Source organism: Mya arenaria, chromosome 9 (genome assembly GCF_026914265.1).
Source record: "Mya arenaria isolate MELC-2E11 chromosome 9, ASM2691426v1".
Classification (NCBI taxonomy): domain Eukaryota; kingdom Metazoa; phylum Mollusca; class Bivalvia; order Myida; family Myidae; genus Mya; species Mya arenaria.
Window position 1 is genome coordinate 12,054,024 of NC_069130.1, and position 20,676 is coordinate 12,074,699.

General features: G+C 32.1%; 1 protein-coding gene across 1 annotated transcript in view; it reads left to right on the forward strand.

The window, feature by feature from the left end:
* Positions 1–390: 390 nt before the first annotated feature.
* Positions 391–20,676, forward strand: part of LOC128245741 (golgin subfamily A member 6-like protein 7) — a 27,386-nt gene continuing 7,100 nt past the window's right edge. The window contains exons 1-10 of the mRNA XM_052963968.1: positions 391–452; positions 743–805; positions 2,834–2,869; positions 4,664–4,753; positions 5,061–5,123; positions 6,460–6,501; positions 14,952–15,014; positions 15,931–15,993; positions 16,298–16,393; positions 17,312–17,356. Of these exons, the coding sequence (XP_052819928.1) occupies positions 391–452; positions 743–805; positions 2,834–2,869; positions 4,664–4,753; positions 5,061–5,123; positions 6,460–6,501; positions 14,952–15,014; positions 15,931–15,993; positions 16,298–16,393; positions 17,312–17,356 (623 nt within the window). The remainder of the gene's footprint in view (positions 453–742; positions 806–2,833; positions 2,870–4,663; positions 4,754–5,060; positions 5,124–6,459; positions 6,502–14,951; positions 15,015–15,930; positions 15,994–16,297; positions 16,394–17,311; positions 17,357–20,676) is intronic.

Consider the following 20,676-nt stretch of genomic DNA (forward strand, 5'->3'; position numbering starts at 1 on the left):
CCGTTGAAAGTTAAAGTATTTTATAAGCGTTTGTTAACAGCTATTTCATTTTCAATAAATATTCCCCCCTGCATAAATGACAACTGTTTTCAAATCGAAATAAAAATCAAAAAACAATATGGCCTTAAATTTGAAAACAAATTGATCGAAAATGAAACATTTTAAAGGATTATTATCGTGTGCAGTCGTAAAGACTTTTCAAGAGCGTTTGTTTAGATCTGTAATGTAATCTTACTTTTATTGATACTGCTTAATGATATTACCATTATTATTAAGTTTAAATGTAAGTTCAACAATCTCATTGGTATTTTATAAACAGCCAAACCCATGGATGTTAAGTTAATACGTGACTTATTTTACAGAAAAGGAAAAGAAGTAGAGGCTTCTAAAATGGAGAAGACAGAGGTTTTGGAGAGGATTCGAGGTCATGAAGAAGAACTACGTAGAGCTAGGTAAGCAATTTTGTTGAAGTTTTTATTTAATCTTTTATCAAGACGGATTGAAGAAATAAAACTTTTTTTGTTCATGTTTTCAAGGAAATACAGACTACAATCGTAATCATTTAAGCAGAACAAACATTTCGCTATTAGAAGCAAAAACGGCCTATTTCAATCCAATATTCAGATCCTCGTAACCAACTTATATTCTGGCCGAATTTGTGATCGCTGCAATAATGCAAGACTTTGCATTGTATATAACAAAGAAGACATATATTACGCTGTATATTTCTTGTCTCGTTTAGAGAAAATGAAACGAAGCTGAAAAAGAATATAGAGGAACTGGAGAAGGAATGTATTGAACTGAGGTAAGGTTGTGTATAACATGTCTTCACTTTAACCAAAACAAGTAAAATAAGAATTTCTTTGCTTTAACTCTCTCGAACGTTATAGTAAATCTTAAATGACATAATATAACAATTTTCCAGGAAAAGTGCCGATATGTATTATGACACTCTAGCAGCAAAGGCAAACGAATCGGAAAAAACCCACAAGCAGTTAGAAGATTTGCAATACAAAATTAAGTAAGTAAACTATAAGTGTGTTTCTCATATGCAATCGATATCATCAATATTCATATCAAGGTTATTTCATAATTATTACTTCAAACGTTTTACCATTGCAAATTTATTCAACAATTAAGCAGGAATGGTATCCATTCGCTTGAAATTAACTTGTGTGTCTGATACATTTTGCTTGATCAGGTCGGTCGAGTTATGTCGTTTATTTTTCAAAGAGTATCACTGGGGCCTCGTTGTCGTCGTCTTCATCGTGCTTAAATAAACAAATCATGACAACAAAGAAATATGTTGTCGTTTTCTTTCTTAACGGAATTATATATATTTTATCCTCAGATGCATTGATGAAGCTTTAAGGAAAACTGGAGAAGAATTAAGGTAGGCCTACATGTACCAAGTTATTTGATGTGTGTTTTATATTCTTATTGAAGGGCAATATTGCGTTACAAAATAATAGTGATTAATGTATGAGCACCGTTGAACTCTGTTTCATCTTCAAGAAACAAGCTTTTATAACCACTAGATAACATAAGTCAAGATTTATTTTAAACAAATACACAAATCATGTATTAACACGTGCATATACATTGTAGTTTAATACATGAGCATGAACTATTCAATTGAACATCTATACACGTTCAATGAATACAATAAATCAAGATAATTATATGCTGATTTTAGTATTAAAAATAACAACACGAATATAAAAACAGAATTTAAGGGATAACGACACCGGGATGAATCAGTGTGTATTCTTGAATATAAAATCAATTAATGTGTATGTTATCCCTAGATTAAAGCAAATGGACTTAAATAAATCACAAGAACAGTTAAGGTAAGCCAATATCTATCACCTTATTTGACTTGCTTTGATATGTTAATTAAAGGGCAATAATGCATATCTAATTGAGTGTTTATAGTGTACTCTCCCCGATTTTGAAAAATAGACAAGGAATCTTTAACCCGTTTGTGTACATCACAAACTGTTTGCTTTTATAATTACAAGTCAATACTAACCTTTTTCAAACATAGTCTAATCAATTTCGTTTGAATGTAAACACTATTTTATCTCTTTTCTTATTAAATACACTATGAGAAATTTTTCAATTAACATCATTAAATATTCCGAAGTCTTACTTAATTTCATTACACTAGTAGAATCACGCATGGTAGACGTTTAATACGGATTAGTCACAATGCTCCGTCAATAAAACAATTCAAGCAACAAAAATGAGTGAACATTTCCAACCCTAGCTTTTTCGACATTGATACCTAGTTTTTTTATTAAAAAATATAGTATGTATGCACTGTGCTGTTTGTGAAGTTTTGTGCTGTTCTTTTATGTTTATTGTTTGTGATTTTATGTTCTATGTCTTTGGCGTTAACCAAGTGACATTAAACCGGATTTATATTTAAACCTTTTGCTATTGAGCTTGTTTATGCAGCTTTTTGCATAAACATTGTTCTTAACGTTCTTGTAAATGAAATATTTCGGATTATTCGGTTCCCATTTTAGTCAGATTACTTGATCTCGATTGTATCAACCAAAATAAATCTTATAATGATCAACTGAAAAATTATGTAAATACATATCTGACAATGTAAGCATTTTTTTTACATCAAAACTCCTTCAAAATTGAAAAGAGGAGAATATAAATTTCACTTTTAATTGGAATAAATGAAAATTATATGAGGGTAAATACCTTAAGACAAATGGAGACGTACTCATCATTCATTTTATTTCCGTTCTTTTTCTCGTAGAAACGTTAAAAGCCGTAATTGCGTTACATGTATATTGCAATACTTTCTTAATTTCAGTTGCCTGGAAGAAGACCAGGATAAAACAATAAATCGGTAAGTGCAAAGACATTATAAGTATAACGTGATATACTGTTCAATCATGTTAAGGACATAGCCAATAGTGTTGAAAAGCATTACTTGCACAAAAACTTGCAAACAAGTATTATTGAATAATCTTCTGGTCATCTCATTTCATCAAGAAATGCAATCATCGCATTTCAGTAAGATACGACTATTGCCTCATCTTCATTCATATAATATCACCTGGCCACACATTAGACAAACGTATTGCATTTTCATATTATCAAACCGTCAGCCTTTGACACGTCTATTGCATTAAAGTTTGATTATCTCATTCCCTCTATATTCGCCTCTTGCATTATCTTTTGCTTACACCATCGCCTCTAGACACACCCATTGCATTACAAAAAGATCATTTCTTCTAGACACCCGAATTGAATTACTCATTGATTACCGCATAGCCTCAGCACATGCTATTGCGATATATTCCATCGCTTCTAGACACGCTTACCGGATAAAAGTCTTGCAAACAGAAGGCTTATTCCTGTCAATTATATTATGTGGTGCAATTGAAGCCTCCCGTCATAGTTAGGTGTTTGTAATTATCACCACGTTTTGATGTAAATGATACACCTACACCGTTTAATTATTTTTAAAATATAATAATGGAAACTGTGCTGAACTTAAATTTATATGTCATTTCTATGCATCGTTGTAGTATATTTGACTTTGTCGACACTACCAATTTCACATTAGACAGTCACCCTACACAATGTGTCGTTTATTTATGTTGTCTTTATGATTCAGTTTACTATTATAGATCAAACGCATACTTTGAAAATATAACTCTTAGTGTTCGAACAAAATGTTGATAAATTTTGAACATATTCTGTGCTTAGGAGAGTTAAATTATGACTTACTGAAATCTTACTCAAATGAGATTATTATCGACGGGCCAAAACAAATTGTACATAACCTAAATGTTTTATGAAAAACTGAAAGCCTAAACTTGATGTCATTATCACTAAATGCAAAGTAGTTCATGTGTAAAACTGTCAACTTTAATTGCGGCCTTAAGAACTGTCAAAACGTCATTGCAAAATATATAAAAGAACAAAGTGAGCCCTTTATGAAATTGAATGTCTCTTTTAGTAATGAACATCTTTTCAATGTACCGTTGCATCTTTCCAACATCTTCGAGGTTATTGATGATATATATTGGGCTCACGGACAGCTATAGAGACAAGTCATTGACGAGCATGCCACTGTAAAACATAAAACACCAAGACAAAATACTACGTCTTACAAGAACTTAAAGTACCATAATCTTATTTACACGGCTCGTTATACAAAAAATAACTATCACAAAAAGCATAATATGCCAAACTGGTTGAAATACACTAAGATCAGAAACATTAAAACAACGTTCAAAAGAGAATATAAAGCTGATAATTTCCAAGAAGGGGAAGACCAAGATCTTAAGACTTTTTGACGACAATTTCCCTCACATATACCTTTAAATACATCGGAATATTGGTTTCAAATCAAAAACTGGTGGTGATTATAATGAACCCATTTAACATCAGTATAGCCAAATATAATTGCATATCCTAAAATTAACTTAAAGATCAACACCCTCGTCTTGGCAAAAGACCGGAAAACTGCCATATGTCAACTGTTTTTGTTTTTTCATTTCAACTCGGTTACAGATAAATATGTTGGAATATATATTGATAGCTTTAATACGGGCTCCTCAACAATCTCATTGGTATTTCATAAACAGATGAGCGCATTATTGTTAAATTAATACGTGACTTATTTACACAGAAAAGGAGAAGAAGTCGAGGCTTCTAAAATGGAGAAGACACAGGTTTTGGAGAGGATTCGAGGTCAGGAAGAAGAACTACGTAGAGCTAGGTAAGCAATTTTGTTGAAGTTTCTATTTAATCTTTTATCAAGACGGATTGACGAAATATAACTTTTTTATAATTTTCTTTCATGTTGTTAAGGAAATACAGACTACAGTCGTTATCCTTTAAGCAACACAAAATTTTCGTTATTAAAAGCAGAAGGAAAAAAAACGGTACATTTCAATCCAATATTCAGATCCTGGTAACAAACTTATATTCTGGTCGAAGTTGTGATCGCTGCCATTATGCAAGACTTTACGTTGTGTTTAACAAAGTAGACATATATATCGCTGTATATTTCTTGTCTCGTTTAGAGAAAATGAAACGAAGCTGAAAACGAATATAGAGGAACTGCAGAAGGAATGTAATGAACTGAGGTAAAGCTGTGTATAACATGTCTTCACTTTATCTTACTTTTTCCAATATCAAGCAAAACGACTAAAATGTACAAAATCTAAAGCTTAAGGTTTGAAAATAGTTTAAACTGGAACTGTAGATAAAATTGCTTTAAAACAGTGTTGACGTGGAGCTGTTAAATCAGAACATCGTTGTTAACTATTAAACGTATTTATCAAATATCCGAAGTGGGACCGGTTTGATAGTCAACAATGGCGAAGTTAGCAACGTTAAAAACTTGAAGTTCTGAGCAATCGGCCAATGAAGCATAGTTCGTATTATGAACTGATGATTTGACGTTTGGTATTAATAACTCATGTTTTATTACTTATTTTTCAACGTGTTTATTTATAAAACAGGTAATATAAGAACTTTTGATTTAGCTCTGTCTCTGAACATTATAGTAAATCTAAAATGACTGATTAGTACCACTTCCAGGAAAAGTGGCGATATGTGTAAACACACTCTAGCAGCAAAGTTAAACCAATGGAGAGGAAACCATATGCAGTTAAAAGCTTTGGAAGACGAAATTGAGTAAGTATTTCATAAGTTCGTTTCTCATATGCAATCGATTTCATCAATATTCATATTAAGGTTATTTCATAATAATAACTTCATACCTTTTACTATTGTAAATACTTACAACAATTAAGCAGAAATGTTATCCATTCGCTCGAAAACAACGTGTGTATCAGATACATTTTGATTAATCAGGTCGGTCGAGTTATGTCGTTTATTTTTCAAAGAGTATCATTGGGGCCTCGTTGTCGTTATCGTGCATAAATAAACAAATCACGACAAAAAAGAAAAACGTTGACGTTTTCTTTCTTAATGGAATTTTATATATATTATCCTTAGGTGCATGGATCAAGCTTTAAGGAAACTTGGAGAAGAATTAAGGTAGGCCTACATGTACCAAGTTATTTGGTGTGTTTTTTAACGTTAATTGAAGGGCAATATTGCGTTATAAAGTAATAGTAATAAATGTGTGAGCACCGTTGAACTTTGTTTCATATTCAAGAAACAAACTTTGATAACCTCCAGATAACATAAGTCAAGATTTATTTAAAACAAATTCACAAATTATGTATTAACATGTGCATATACATTGTAGTTTAATACATGAGCATGAACTATTCAATTTAACATATATACACATTCAATGAATACAAAAACATCAAGATAATTATATGCTGATTTTAGTATTTAAATTAAAAATAACACGAATTAAAAATCAGAATTAAAGGGATAAAGACACACGGAATATCAGGGTGTATTCTTGAATATAAAATCAATTAATATGTATGTTACCCCTAGATTGAAGGAAATGGACATAAAGGAATCACAAGAACAGTTAAGGTAGGCCAATATCTATCACCTAATTTGATTTCTTTTGATATGCTAATTAAAGGGCAATGATGCATACCTAATTAAGTGTTGAAAGAGTACTCTCCCCGATTTAGAAAAATAGAAAATGAATCTTTAACCCGTTTGTGTACATCACAAACTGTTTGCTTTTATATTTACAAGTCGATACTAAATTAACCTAATCAATTGCATGTGAATGTAAACACTATTTTGTCTCTTTTCATATTAAATACACTATGAGGAATTTTTCATTTAAGATCATTAAATATTCCAAAGTCTTACTTAATTTCATAACACTACTAGAATCGCGCAAGCTAGACGTTTAATATGGATCAATCACAATGCTTCTTCAATAAAAAAAATATTTCAAACAACAATATTTAATGTACATTTAAAACCCTTTGATTTTTCGACCTTGTTCTAAACGTACTTGTAAATGAAAGAATTCGAATATTTCCGGTTCCCTTTTCCTGCCAAATTACTTGATCTCAATTGTATCAACCAAAATAAAGCTTATGATGTTCAACTTAAAGATAATGTTATTGAAGGGTTCAAAACTGTTAAACAAGAACATTGCACATTTTGCACCAAATAACAAGAGTGAACATAGCTTGATTATGTATTAAGATACTTATGAGTTTTCGTATAATGGGGTCCATATTTCAAATATTATATTGCAAAGCGGGTAGTATTTAATGTCGAAGAGCATATTCTTGTAACTGAACGTAGCATTACAATTGATTACAGTCAATGCACGTTTATTTTCAAATTCCAATACGAATCGATATACTGGTAAAAAAAACTTCCTTTATTTCATACAAGAAAATGATGGTAAACTCGTCCGAATATATACATATCAGACAATGTAAGCATTTCTTTACATAAAAACTCCTTCAAAATTGAAACTTCAGTTGCCTGAAAGAAGACCGGGATAAAAAATTAAATCTGTAAGTGCAAAGACATTATAAGTATGACGTGTTTTTTTCATTCATTTTTAGGTCATAATCAATAGTGTTAAAAAAGCATTATTTGCACAAACACACACACACACAAGTTTTCTTGAACAATCTTCTGGGCATCTCATTTTATCACGAAATATAATCATCTTATTTCAGTGAGATACGACTATTGCGTTATCTTTGGATAATAAAATGCCAAACATTAGACAAACGTATTGTATTTTCATAGTATCAAACCATCAACCGGTAACATTCCTATTGCATTAAAGTTTGATCATCCCATTTCCTCTATATTCGTCTATTGCATTACCCTTTGATCGTACCATCGCTTCTTTACACGCCCATTGCATTACAATTTGATAATGTCATTTCTTCTAGAAACCCATATTGAATTACTCTCTGATTACAAATCACATGTCAGTATTTGTTTCTATTTGAACGGTCAGTATTTCGATATCAGGCCAACAGTTTCTTGTGGGTACAATAATACTTTTGGAGCCAGGTTTCTCAATACAATAATAATAAATGATTTCTGCTCTGTCTTTTCGCCATCATCAATCATTTCATTTTTAAAAGATGTCCTTACCAAAAGTATGCCTTTCACCAAGTTCTTAAAATATATATTTTGATTGTACAAAGTAGTGTTGGTGTCTAACATTGTTCATATCAAAAACGTATCTATGAGCATTGACGATTGAATGTAGCTTATTGCATAAAAATGTTTTTTCGTTCCTTTTAGGGCGGAACTGAGAAAAACACGAGAGGCTACATACTCAACTATGCATGCGCAAATGTATCATGTGTCTATGTGACAATATTTTATGACAATATTAACCTTTTAAAATATTATCTCAATAACATTAAATATCATGCCCTCCTATTCAAATCACATGTCATTATTTGTTTCTATTTGAACGGTCAGTATTTCGATATCAGGTCAACAGTTTCTTGTGGGTATTTTTTTTTCTTATGAAGCCAGGTTTCTCAGTACAATAGTAATTCATGAATTCTGCTTAAATGATACCGTTAGCGCAACGTCACAAGTAGTTTTACAATTTAAAACCGACGAAACGTGGTTGCATATGAAGATTCCCTGTGGTAAATTATAAAATAAACACATAGACCATATTTCTGAAAATAAATAAATTACAATTTGTTTTCAAATACAAAATACAGTCTTCAGTTGTTTTTACTAGTGCTACCTGATCTGTCAAACAATCATGTATGAAGACTACCATAATCCCACTGGTTCAGTTTGAAACAATTATTTTACCTTTACTGCAAAAGTAAAAAAAAGTTATTATCCCTCCACATCATTAATTGACTTATCGTAACAACGTTTCAGTACAAAGTATAATATCATTATATTTAAATATTTTTTTTAGTTATTGCACTGTAGGTTTTCGTCACATGTTTATGAATACTAAATGCACAAAACATGATCTTTCGTTACTCCTCCCGGCTGCTTTATTTCTCTCTGTGACATTGCCTTATGGACTCGCTGGATATTGCTCAGCCCCGCCGTATCTCTGTTCCGTCCACTTCAAGTAGCCGGGGTCAAGTCGAATTTTGACGGTCCTGGTTTACCAAATTTGTATTTTGGTGAATAACACGGTTGTCTTCCATTACCCATTCCATGCACCTGGCAATGATACATTTATGGTGTATTCTGCACGCATGTTGTTAATTGTTCTGGTAGACGTTTTATATTTGATTTGTGTTTTGATTTATTGATTTGAAATGTTAGATTTATTCTGAACTTGTTCATCCTACTGTACTGAAATAACTACAATGTTCAGTTAAATTTGAGTTTTCATACCCCCTGTTTTGCGATTTGTTACGCGATTATGTCTTATCTGTCAGATCCCAAACCCTTAAACCAGTCCGTAAACTTCCGTCACAATTTTGCGATTGATACAATGCTTCGCTGGAAACTTTATTTAAATGTGTCCTCTTCTACCCCATCATTAACTTCATTAGAACTGTATGATGTAGATATTGCTATTTGGATAGTACCAGTCAACACTAATTGAGATACTTTTAAATTCATACCCATCATTCATTATTGGCTTCATTATTATTTATATGCTTTTCACTGGCGTAAATATCTAATTTATTGCTCACAAGCTGTTTGCTGTTATCGATAAACTTTTCACTACACAAATATGTATGTTAGCTAAGGTGTACAATCCAAAATATGTACTTGGTAGTCATTTACCATCAAAGAACTTATTATGACTAAGGGGTGTAAATATCAACGTTCAAGGTTCAATGTGCTTACCAAAACTGTGTGTGTATTAAACCTGTTCAAGTTAATTTATTTTTCATCTACGTGTATGGAATAAGGTACGTGTATATTTATTACTAAGCAGGCTTAAATAGGCCTCGCGTCTCACCCGATAATGTAGCCATTGCCACGTATATCCCGATTCGATTGACTGATGTAAGATATATTAATAGCTTTACTGCTGACATTGACTGATGTAGGACATAATAACTTTACTGCTGACATTGACTGATGTAAGACATAATAGCTTTACTGTGGACATTGACTGATGTTAGACATAATAATTTTACTGTTGACATTGACTGATGTAAGACATAATAGCTTTACTGCTGACATTGACTGATGTTAGACATAATAGCTTTACTGCTGACATTGACTGATGTAAGACATAATAGCTTTACTGCTGACATTGACTGATGTAAGAAATAGTAATTGTACTGCTGACATTGATTGATGTAAGAAATAATAATTTTACTGCTGACATTGATTGATGTAAGACATAATATCTTTGCTGTTGACCTTGACTGATGTAAGACATATCTACTTTACTGCTGACAATGACTGATGTAAGACATAATAACTTTACTGCTGGCCTTGACTGATGTTAGACATAATTACTTTACTGCTGACAATGACTGATGTAAGACATAATAACTTTACTGCTGACATTGACTGATATTAGACATAATAACTTTACTGCTGACAACGACTGATGTAAGACATAATTACTTTACTGCTGACTTTGACTGATGTAAGACATAATAACTTTACTGCTGGCCTTGACTGATGTTAGACATAATTACTTTACTGCTGACAATGACTGATGTAAGACATAATAACTTTACTGCTGACATTGACTGATATTAGACATAATAACTTTACTGCTGACAACGACTGATGCAAGACATAATTACTTTACTGCTGACTTTGACTGATATTAGACATAATAACTTTACTGATGACATTGAATGATGTAAGACATAATAACTTTACTGCTGACTTTGACTGATATTAGACATAATTACTTTACTACTGACATTGACTGATGTAAGACATAATAATTTTACTACTGACAATGACTGATGTAAGACATAATCACGTGACTGCTGACATTGACTGATGTTAGACATAATAGCATTACTGTTGATTTTGACTGATGTTTGACATAAATAACGTTACTGCTGACATTGACTGATGTTAGACATAATCACGTGACTGCTGACATAGACTGATGTTAGACATAATAACTTTACTGCTGATTTTGACTGATGTAAGACATAATTACTTTACTGCTGACATTGACTGATTTTCGACATAGTAACTTTACTGTTGACATTACATGTATGCTCGTAAACATATAGCACTACTTTCTTTCAAACGTGCAACCACTATGAGCTTGAAAAAGACGTAAAGGTGATGGAACCAGTAATTTACTGTTAAAAAACATATTAAACGCGTGAATGCCGGACACCAAAAGTTCACCAGAACGTGATGAAACAGCGTTCGTTAGTTTTCGTCAGCGCTTAATCGGCCCTTTCCGTGAAGAATATATTGAAATAAAAATTGAAACGACGAGATGCTAAATAACGCCTCAGTAATTTTCAAAATAGTTCGAAGTATCCTTATAAATAATTACTACGAGTAGTTTTTTCAGTTGTTGTCATTATGGATTTTACAAATTGAATACTAATTAAATGTTTGTCAGTTGTTGATCGGATAGAAATTGCCAAGAATTTATCCCTGTTTGATTATCGATTTAATTTACTTTAATTACACCGGTACACACAGCAGAGCTAGCTTGTCACGTACATGTAGCAGATATGACTATTTTGTAAAAAAAACACTTTCAGTAAATTGAAGTACCAATTTTACTAACTTATGACATGCATTTGACCAGTTCAGAAATCGCTATGGCTGAGTGGGATATTGTCATTGAAAAGATGGATGGAGTGTCAGTGTCTGGGAGCCACAACCATGGCTGAGTGAGAGGTTATGATTTAGATCAAAGGATGGGAACACTTTTCAATCATCAACACTGCTCACTGCGAGATAGGAACTAAACACATATATAGGAATTTTGTGGCAGGGGAACTCTTCTGCCATGGCATGTCACTCTTCTCGCTTGGCTCTCGAATTCCTTGCTGGCTCGAACAGGATGTTAAGGACTGATATTTTTATATTCTGAATGTCGGCATACCCGTTTGGCTCGATTTTTCCAAGGCTCGAGGTAGCTTCGATGGTCCCAGGGAGTTCGAGCTAACGGGGTTCGACTGTACTTTTATTTTGTGTAAAACTTTTTTATGTGCAAATAAGCTGTTGTTAGTTGTGCCCCCCCCCCCCCCCACACACACACACACTGGCAGTAGTCCTGCATTCTGAATCCAGGAGACGCAGCTCTGAATCCAATATTTAAGAAGATGTTAGTCATCTTTGTAGTAGTTTGTATGTAAATGATTCAAAGAAGTGAGACTTATAGCAAATCAGACTAAATTTAGCAGTCTATAGAAAACGGTAAAGTGCTGTACTCTTAAATGTATGCCAAATCTAGATTCAAAACAGATAGTTTAAGTACAAAATTAAATTGGCATAATCAAGCGTTCTCTGCATTTTCTACATCATGTAACCACCTTACATATGAAAACACTAGCAGTTGTCAATAATATTTCAGTTTTGGTGAGTTGTTTCAGCTATTTTCTTTGTTGCGCCAGTTATCCCGGAGGCAATCAGTTTGGCAAATAGTGGTGTTTAGACTGTCTATGAAAAATGATCACTAATTTCGTTAAACTGAATAATTCTGTTACCTATGCATATAAGTGGACCAGAAAAGCCTTAATCTGACAAGTTGAAGCATTCAAATTTGACTCTATGTGATATTTTTTATATAAAACCCTACTCCGATAAAGTGGATAAATCTAATTTTGCTTAACACAATCACTTAAAGAGTAGGCAGGCCATCTTTTTGTGCTGTTTTATATGCACCAATTAAAGCTAAAAGAAAAATATAACTTGATCAGATTATTTCAAATTGCCCTTTTAAGGTTTGCGGATTACCGATTGATGGATACGGCTATTTCTGCATTTTATTAAAATACCACAGGGGCATATACTTGTCTCATTCTTTAAGTGTTTAATATATCATTGCATGAATTTCAGTATGTGTTGTATATAGCCTGAAATTGAACTATATGAGCTTGGAAGTCCGTTTATTTGCAAACATATTACTCAAGACCCAAGTTATCTGCCCCGCCTCTACACCCCCGTTAACCAGTGATAGCATCAACGAATTTTCCAGGCTGTACGGGCAATCCACCCGCGCACATTGCCGTTAGTTGACATGCCACTGTAAAATGGCTAGTTCTTTCAAGAGTATAACTACAGAATAAATCGTGTACATTTAAGTAGCATTATATACATGGGAACTACATCATGGAATGTTAATGTGTAGTTGGCAAAAATGTGATTATTAGTCAAGCTTTAAGAATTTTTAAAGTTTGTTTAAGCAATAACACAGTTCTTAAAAATTAATCGCACTATGAACAAGTCGAATATCACAACTGGTAGCAGAGCTTAGTATGATTCTCAGTCCAAGAGATCACCCTTGGGACCAAATTGCTCGAATCAGGTAGCTCGACTGGCCAAAAATGATGGCCAATTACCAAGTAACTGTGACCAACAGTTTCTTTTATTTCATGTTATATACAGAACTGTGTAATATTTACAGTATGATATTTTTTTGAAATATACTTGATTTTGCATCGCAAACTGCCATCACATTTAAGGACCGAAACCCTTTCTGTTGATGAAACCTCTCTCTTGGTCTGGTGAAGGCTTGATAAAACGGACGTGGACATCCAGCTATGTCGCTAAACTTAGACTTCTCTCGTCTCTTGGTAGCTTCATCAACTGGCAATTTAATGTTCTGAATATTACGCTTCACAATCTGTTTGGTTACCCTTGCCACAACTCTACAAACAGTACTTTGTGTCTACAATGTGTGTCACCAACAACCTGCGTAAATGATCCAGAAGCGTAGTAACTCAGCGCTATACAGACTTGTTCCTCGACTTACAGGCTACAACTTCTGTCTGTTTCCTTAGCTTGGTCCAGACTCATCATATTGGCAAAATGTTCGTCTACTTCCCAACCTGAAGCTTGTTCTAAATTCTTAATCATTAAGGCTTTCATTTAATTTATCACTCTAAATTCTCTATTTTTCCGTGGAATATTTTCAAAACAGCCAATTACGGCAACCATTTTGGTTTTTGTTAAATGATTCTTTAAATTTTAAAGTACGTTTTGAGAGACTTTAAATTTTTCGTAAACTTAACAACTGATGTAACGGTTTCATTATCGTTAAAAACGTCCAACAATCGAAATTTAGCGAAATTAATAAAACGAAGAAATTTACGAAAATTTAGCGCTTTTAGTAATTATAACGATAACATTCATCGTTAAGTATTGAGCGATTGTTTCAACAACCGGGCCAATGATCAGGCTTAAGATCGTTTGCTTACTTCAGCTGTTCTAAATGCGCAGTTCATTTCTCGTTAATAGCGCAAGAGGGCTTTCTCTGAGCTGCACGCACATCAAGCCTGTATAACTCCAATAACATTGATCGACAGTAGTAATAACTCAATACAATACTTGTGTAGATATTGAATGAAATGGTATGAACTATGCTGGACAAGTCATACTTGAAAATAATTGAACTATATTATATTGAGTTTCAGGTTAACTAAGACACTTGCGAAAGAGGAAGAGGAAATAAAAGGGTTTGGGAATTTAAATCTTTTTGCTTTAGATCAATTTCATTCTCCTATTACAAGTAATCATAAGACTTTAATTTTATTTAACGTCGTAGCAAACAGTACATATTCCTTTATTTATCACAATTAAAATGATTTTGATTTCTTTGAAACGATAAATTAGATGTTGTGAGGTATCACAACCTACCCTATACATTTTGAAAGGTCGACTTTGTTTATTAATCACTTTTTCAATTGAAATAACGTTAAATGTTTCCGAACTACAAATGGCGCAATAACCGAACACACGTTAAATCCTCATTTAAATGATAATATATCATACATTTTATCAGTCAAATAGACGTATGTTCAATGCGAAAGTAGTAATTTTGTAATCGGTTGCACATTGTTGAAAAGCCTCTATAATGATTTTACCTGTTTCTTGTTCAGGGAAAGGGAAAGAAACCTGCAGAAGGAAATTGAGGGACTGAAGATTGATTGTAATCGGATGGAGTATGACAGTGCTTTTCTTGCAAAACTGATATTATATTTAGTTAAATTTACTTTATATCGTCATTTTTCATTTATCCTAATGTTTTCACTGAGTTTTACACTTGTAACATAAACATTTCACCTGACCATCAAAGCTTGATTGAAAGTCTAGAACACGAAGGCGCATTAATAACAACTTTAAAGCTCATATTGCTATGAAAAACGAGATAAATTTTCAAATAAGACAAAAGTAAGGCAACTCGCTTCTCGAGGATGATTCTAAAGTAATACTTATTGTATTTCTTAAAAATATAGTATTGAGACAATATCTAAGCGTCACTGAATATTTTCATACCAACTACATTATATCGTAATATAATTTTATTATTAAAAGAATTCGGCTTCGCTCTCGCATGGTATGAAACCACTGGGGTGTATAACACATATCTCCCCCAGCTACTAACAGTGTAACTAATAATACTGGTTTAAAGGATTAAATTGCAATTATTAGCAAAATCGACAAAGGAATTAGTTTCGTAAGATTGGACCATTCCTTATTCTCACATAGCACTGGTGTTTATATATGTCAGGCATATAGGCCTCCAAATAGTACAAATTCCTTTATTTATAATAATTAAAATGATTTTGATTCCTTTGAAACGATAAATTAGATGTTGTGAAATATGACAACCTTCCCTATACTTTTTGAAAGATCGATTTGGTTCATTATTCACTTTTTCAATTGAAATAACGTTAAATGTTTCCGAACTACAAATGGTTCGATAACCGAGCACACTTCAAATCCTCATTTAAATGATAATATATCATAAATTTTATCAGTCAAATGGACGTATGTTCAATGCGAAAGTAGTAATTTTGAAACCGGTTGCACATTGTTGAAAAGCCTCTATAATTATTTTACCTGTTTCTTTTTCAGAGAAAGGGAAAGATACCTAGAGAAGGAAATTGAGAAACTGAAGATGGAATGTAATCAGATGGAGTATGACAGTGCTTTCCTTCAAAAACTAATATTATATTTAGTTAAATGCCAACATATACTTAAAATCGTCAGTTTGCATTACCTAATGTTTTCATTCAGTTTTACGCTTGTAACATAAACATTTCACCTGACCATCAAAGCTTGAAAGTCCAAAATACGAAGTCGCATTAATAACAAATTTAAAGCTAATTTTGCTATGTAAAACGAGATAAATTTTTAAATAAGGCAAACACAAGATAAGATAGCTCGCTCTTAGAGAATGATTCTAAAGTTTTAAAACAGGAATACTGTATTTCTATTTTAGAAAGAGTTGCTCAAGATGGGATCCATTGCTAAAAGAAAGAAAAGACCAATTGAGTGCAAGAGAAGCGGAGTTAATAGATTTGCAAGATAAAAATGAGTACGTTTTATACTTATTTGTCTTCCTGCTCCTACTAGTGGTAGTGTATAAAGAATTATATGAATATATTTTTTTAAGGAAAAGTGTTTTTGAAAAGCAAAATCTTCCACAGACATTATATAAATCTTAATTTCATTACTGCCAAAGCTACCCAACCTTATTTTCTCTTAGTATGCGGTCGCGTGTGTTTGTTTTAGTATTTTGGATAACTTATTTTAATACATGAATAAGTGCCGTCGCTAACAAAAAGAGTTATATCCGACTTCTACATTTCTCTTTAACAACAATACACTTTACCTAATTTCTGACCTATTCCAAAACTGCAATGTCAACCTCAAATATATTTTATTATTGCAATAACAATGTTAAACTTCTACCTTTAAAAGATACACAATGTTCACCTTTTTTAAAAATCCTTTAACCAAAACAACATGCTAAAATATGTGCCCGTGTTGCACAAATCATTTGAACCTATTTCCGGTAGTCTTAGAAGCGCTAGATAATGAACACAATATAATAGTCGTTTGTGGCGTGTGGAAATGATAGATGGATTGTTCCAGTATAGTATTTACCACCGTTTTAAGGCCGCTCAGCAATAGATTATCCGAGTAATGATTTCGAACATGCATACTTCACCAACGACTGTACAAACTTTGATTAAATGATTAAAGGTGTTATAAGACTATTTTTTGAAGTTTCAGCATTAATATATGAGGTGAAACAAACCACATAAGAACAAGTAAGGTAGTACTGAGATAAGAAAATATACCCTATGTAAATCGAGTAAACACATACTAGCAATGTGTGATCAATATATGTTTGACTTCATTTTGACTTGCAGGAAACATTATCGTAAAAATAATTAATTAGTACAAAACACTTGAAATTTTACAATTGCATCCCTTTTACAATTTTTAGCGACCTGGAAGAAGAACTCAAACGTCAAAGACAAAAAATTGCCGCGTAAGTATCCCCCGTAAATAAGTCATACTTACGGAAACCAGTGTTTTATTACCTTAAAGTGAAATACATTGTTATGCAAGGAATACGATACAATATTTACTTATGTTTGGATGTTGTTCACTTTATATAAGAATGTTGAGTACATCCAATTGATAAAATGATATTTAAAATGTAGCATTACAGCAGATATCCTATGTTGCTATCATTTGTATTTAATGCAACAGTTAACACATCGTATCATTTACAAGCGCATATTTACAAATACTATTTATTATAAAAAAATTACTGACTGGAAGGAATTGCTCGATAATTGGAGGATGACAGGCAGGAGTAGGTACACTCGCTTTTTATCGTTATTGTGAGCAATTGTATTCAATGCAATAGTTTACCATTTTCAACAATACTAGCATACTTTTAAAATACTTTAGAATGGGCCTTTTGTACAGTCAGGAAGAAAATAAAAGGAAGCTTGTTATTGATGATAAAAAGTAACTTGGCTTTACATGTTTTTTAAAAGAAATAATATGTCAATTCATTGATAAATCATCAATGGTATAATTTTTTGTGGATTTGTATTATCAGGCAATGCAAGTTTCTATAATTACTGTAATTAATATAAGTTATAGTGCAGAATGTGTAGAAACATTGTTAAGTGAGAAATGAGATTGATGAGGTAAAATGCTTAAACAATTAAATACAAGTGGGAATTTCTGGAATTTGCTAATGTTTAGCCGAATTTTGCAGGAATACTGCCAGAAATACTGAAAGATATTATATTACAGTATAGCAAATCTAAAATATAGAAACATCGTTTTGTGTGAAAGGTGATTTTTCAGTAAAAAGTTTTGAACATTAGATCAAAATAAGAAGTTTTGTCAATAACTTGGTCAAATTTGCAACAAAATACCAGAAGTACTGTATTTAATATTATGTTAAAGTATAACACACCTGAAATATGGAAACATCGTGTTGTAGGCAATGCGATTTTAATGGTGAAATATAACACAACATTAAATATATTAATCATTTGTATGTGCAATTGCCGTATATTGAAAAATAATTTACATTAAAGTATAGAAACAGATTATATGGCTGAATATTGTATAAAACATTAACCAAAAAATAAATGAAAAAAAAGGAGAAATATATTTGCGAATTTATGAAATATGCCTTTACCTGGATCAACGACTGAACGATTACTATTACAAAAAATGACTATTAAGCACAACGGACATTACTTAAAATTCGTTGAAAATTCCTTAAAAAACTTTATACTATCAGATCAAACGAAACATGTGGGTTTGTGTTAAAAGTTCTGAAAGTATAAACGAAAATGTTGATTTCTGGAATTAGATCATAAACAATAACAAAACAAGTCCCAATATGTAACTTATTATATTTCATGCTTTATACTGAAAATAGTGTATTTAGATATTTTGTAACATAAGTAAGTATATCAGATTATTTACACACATTAGACTCTGTTTTTAGTTGATTAGAATAGCAATGTCAGTGCCTTAATTTAGCATAAGGTATGCACAATCTTGAACGCTGATGGCATGCGGATCAGGCATTACGCAATTTAATCCAACCTTCTTGCAGTTGCATACTTAAGTATGGCATCCAGTTTGACAAGTGCACTGTACAATGTTTATATTATGAGCGTGAACTTGTTTTGTTCAACTTGTCACTCGATAAAGTAGTTTGTTACTCACTGATTGTCAACCCCTTCCTACCGGGTTCAAAACAGTGTGTTCCAGTCCTGATCTTGTAGCATAACGCGCAAACAGTAGTACCTAACACATAGTATTTTATCATCAAATTTGACCCAAGCACTGACATTCATAATTACAACGGTTTCTTTCTTTCTAAACGTGAGATATTTCATAGTTTTTCCAACAAGTCTGTCTTCAACATTTTCACGCTGTTTTGCTTCATTAGCATTAGGATATATAATGATGCAACACCATTGGTTATACCATTCGTATCTGGTTCACATTATTTTTCTTGCAAATGCAGTGTAACAAGCTTCTATCTCAGGTTTATGTCAGAGCATGTAGGTCGCGACAGAATCCTAACAATAGTTTAAATCTCATTCATACCCCCACCCCTTGTCAAACCTCCTATAGTTTCAAACGTCACATTAACATCTGCTCACTCCACATTCGCTTCTGCTCAATAACTAAGTCATCATTATTAAATATCAACTACAAGTTTATTAGTCCAATTGTGTGTGTGTATATAATATTCAGTTTAAAGTAACGCCACTGGTTTTGCTGCGAAACGATGCGCCGTTATATCAAACATTCACATCCGTTTTATGATTTATTATTTATCTAATGAAAAAATAAAAAAATAAAATAGTAATAATAATAACAATAATTAAAATAAATGTGTTTAGGTCATTTTAAAATAATATTTGAGTATATGCAAGTTCAAGAAAATTCAGCTTCTGTTTTTTGTTTAAACCTGTTTCCCTAAATGTAAATTTTCACAATTAGCAATATTACAATTGATATCTATGAATAAGATGATACGATACAGTTATTCTGATATGTCGATTCTAAATTCTGTTATGACTTTTGGCAGATTCAAGAAATTCTCACGTTCATTCATAGTTATAATACTTTAACCAAAATAATAGCTAATATTCACCTTTCTTCTTTTAAAATAATACGCAACTTAAGTAAAAAGCACTATAATGCAATTTGAATACAGATATTTAGGTACCCTTTCAGCTTAATTTTGTCCAGTTCTTGGCAAACTCCAGACATTTCCTCTTACTTTTGTTTTTTAACCTTTTTACACATAAATCACATTTCACAATAGATGATGAGACCATATATAAGGTATTTTATGGTGCTTTATAATACGATTTTCAAAAAGTTATTCGCGTATATTCATTGTTAAATAAAATTTGATATAGACCAATTACAGAAATTCATATTTTTGTTTACATTTTTAACTTTTTACGCTTAATATCATATTTCACTATAAATCATGAGTCGACACATTAAGTATCTTATGGTGCTGTATACTATCTATTAAATACAGTTATTTCGGATTTTATATTGCTAAATTTATTTAAATGTAAACAAATTCCAGAAACTCATCCATTTGTTTACATTGTTTTACATATTACCCTCAAATTCCTATTTCTCAACAGATGATGTATCTATACATTAGATATGTTATGGTGCTGTTTACTCTTTAATTTCCTTTCTCCTATTTCTTTTGCTATATCTAATTTTGATAAAGATGTGGTTTCCCAATGCAGATATGGAATTCAAAAACAAATCCAGCAGACGCGTCAGTTCTAG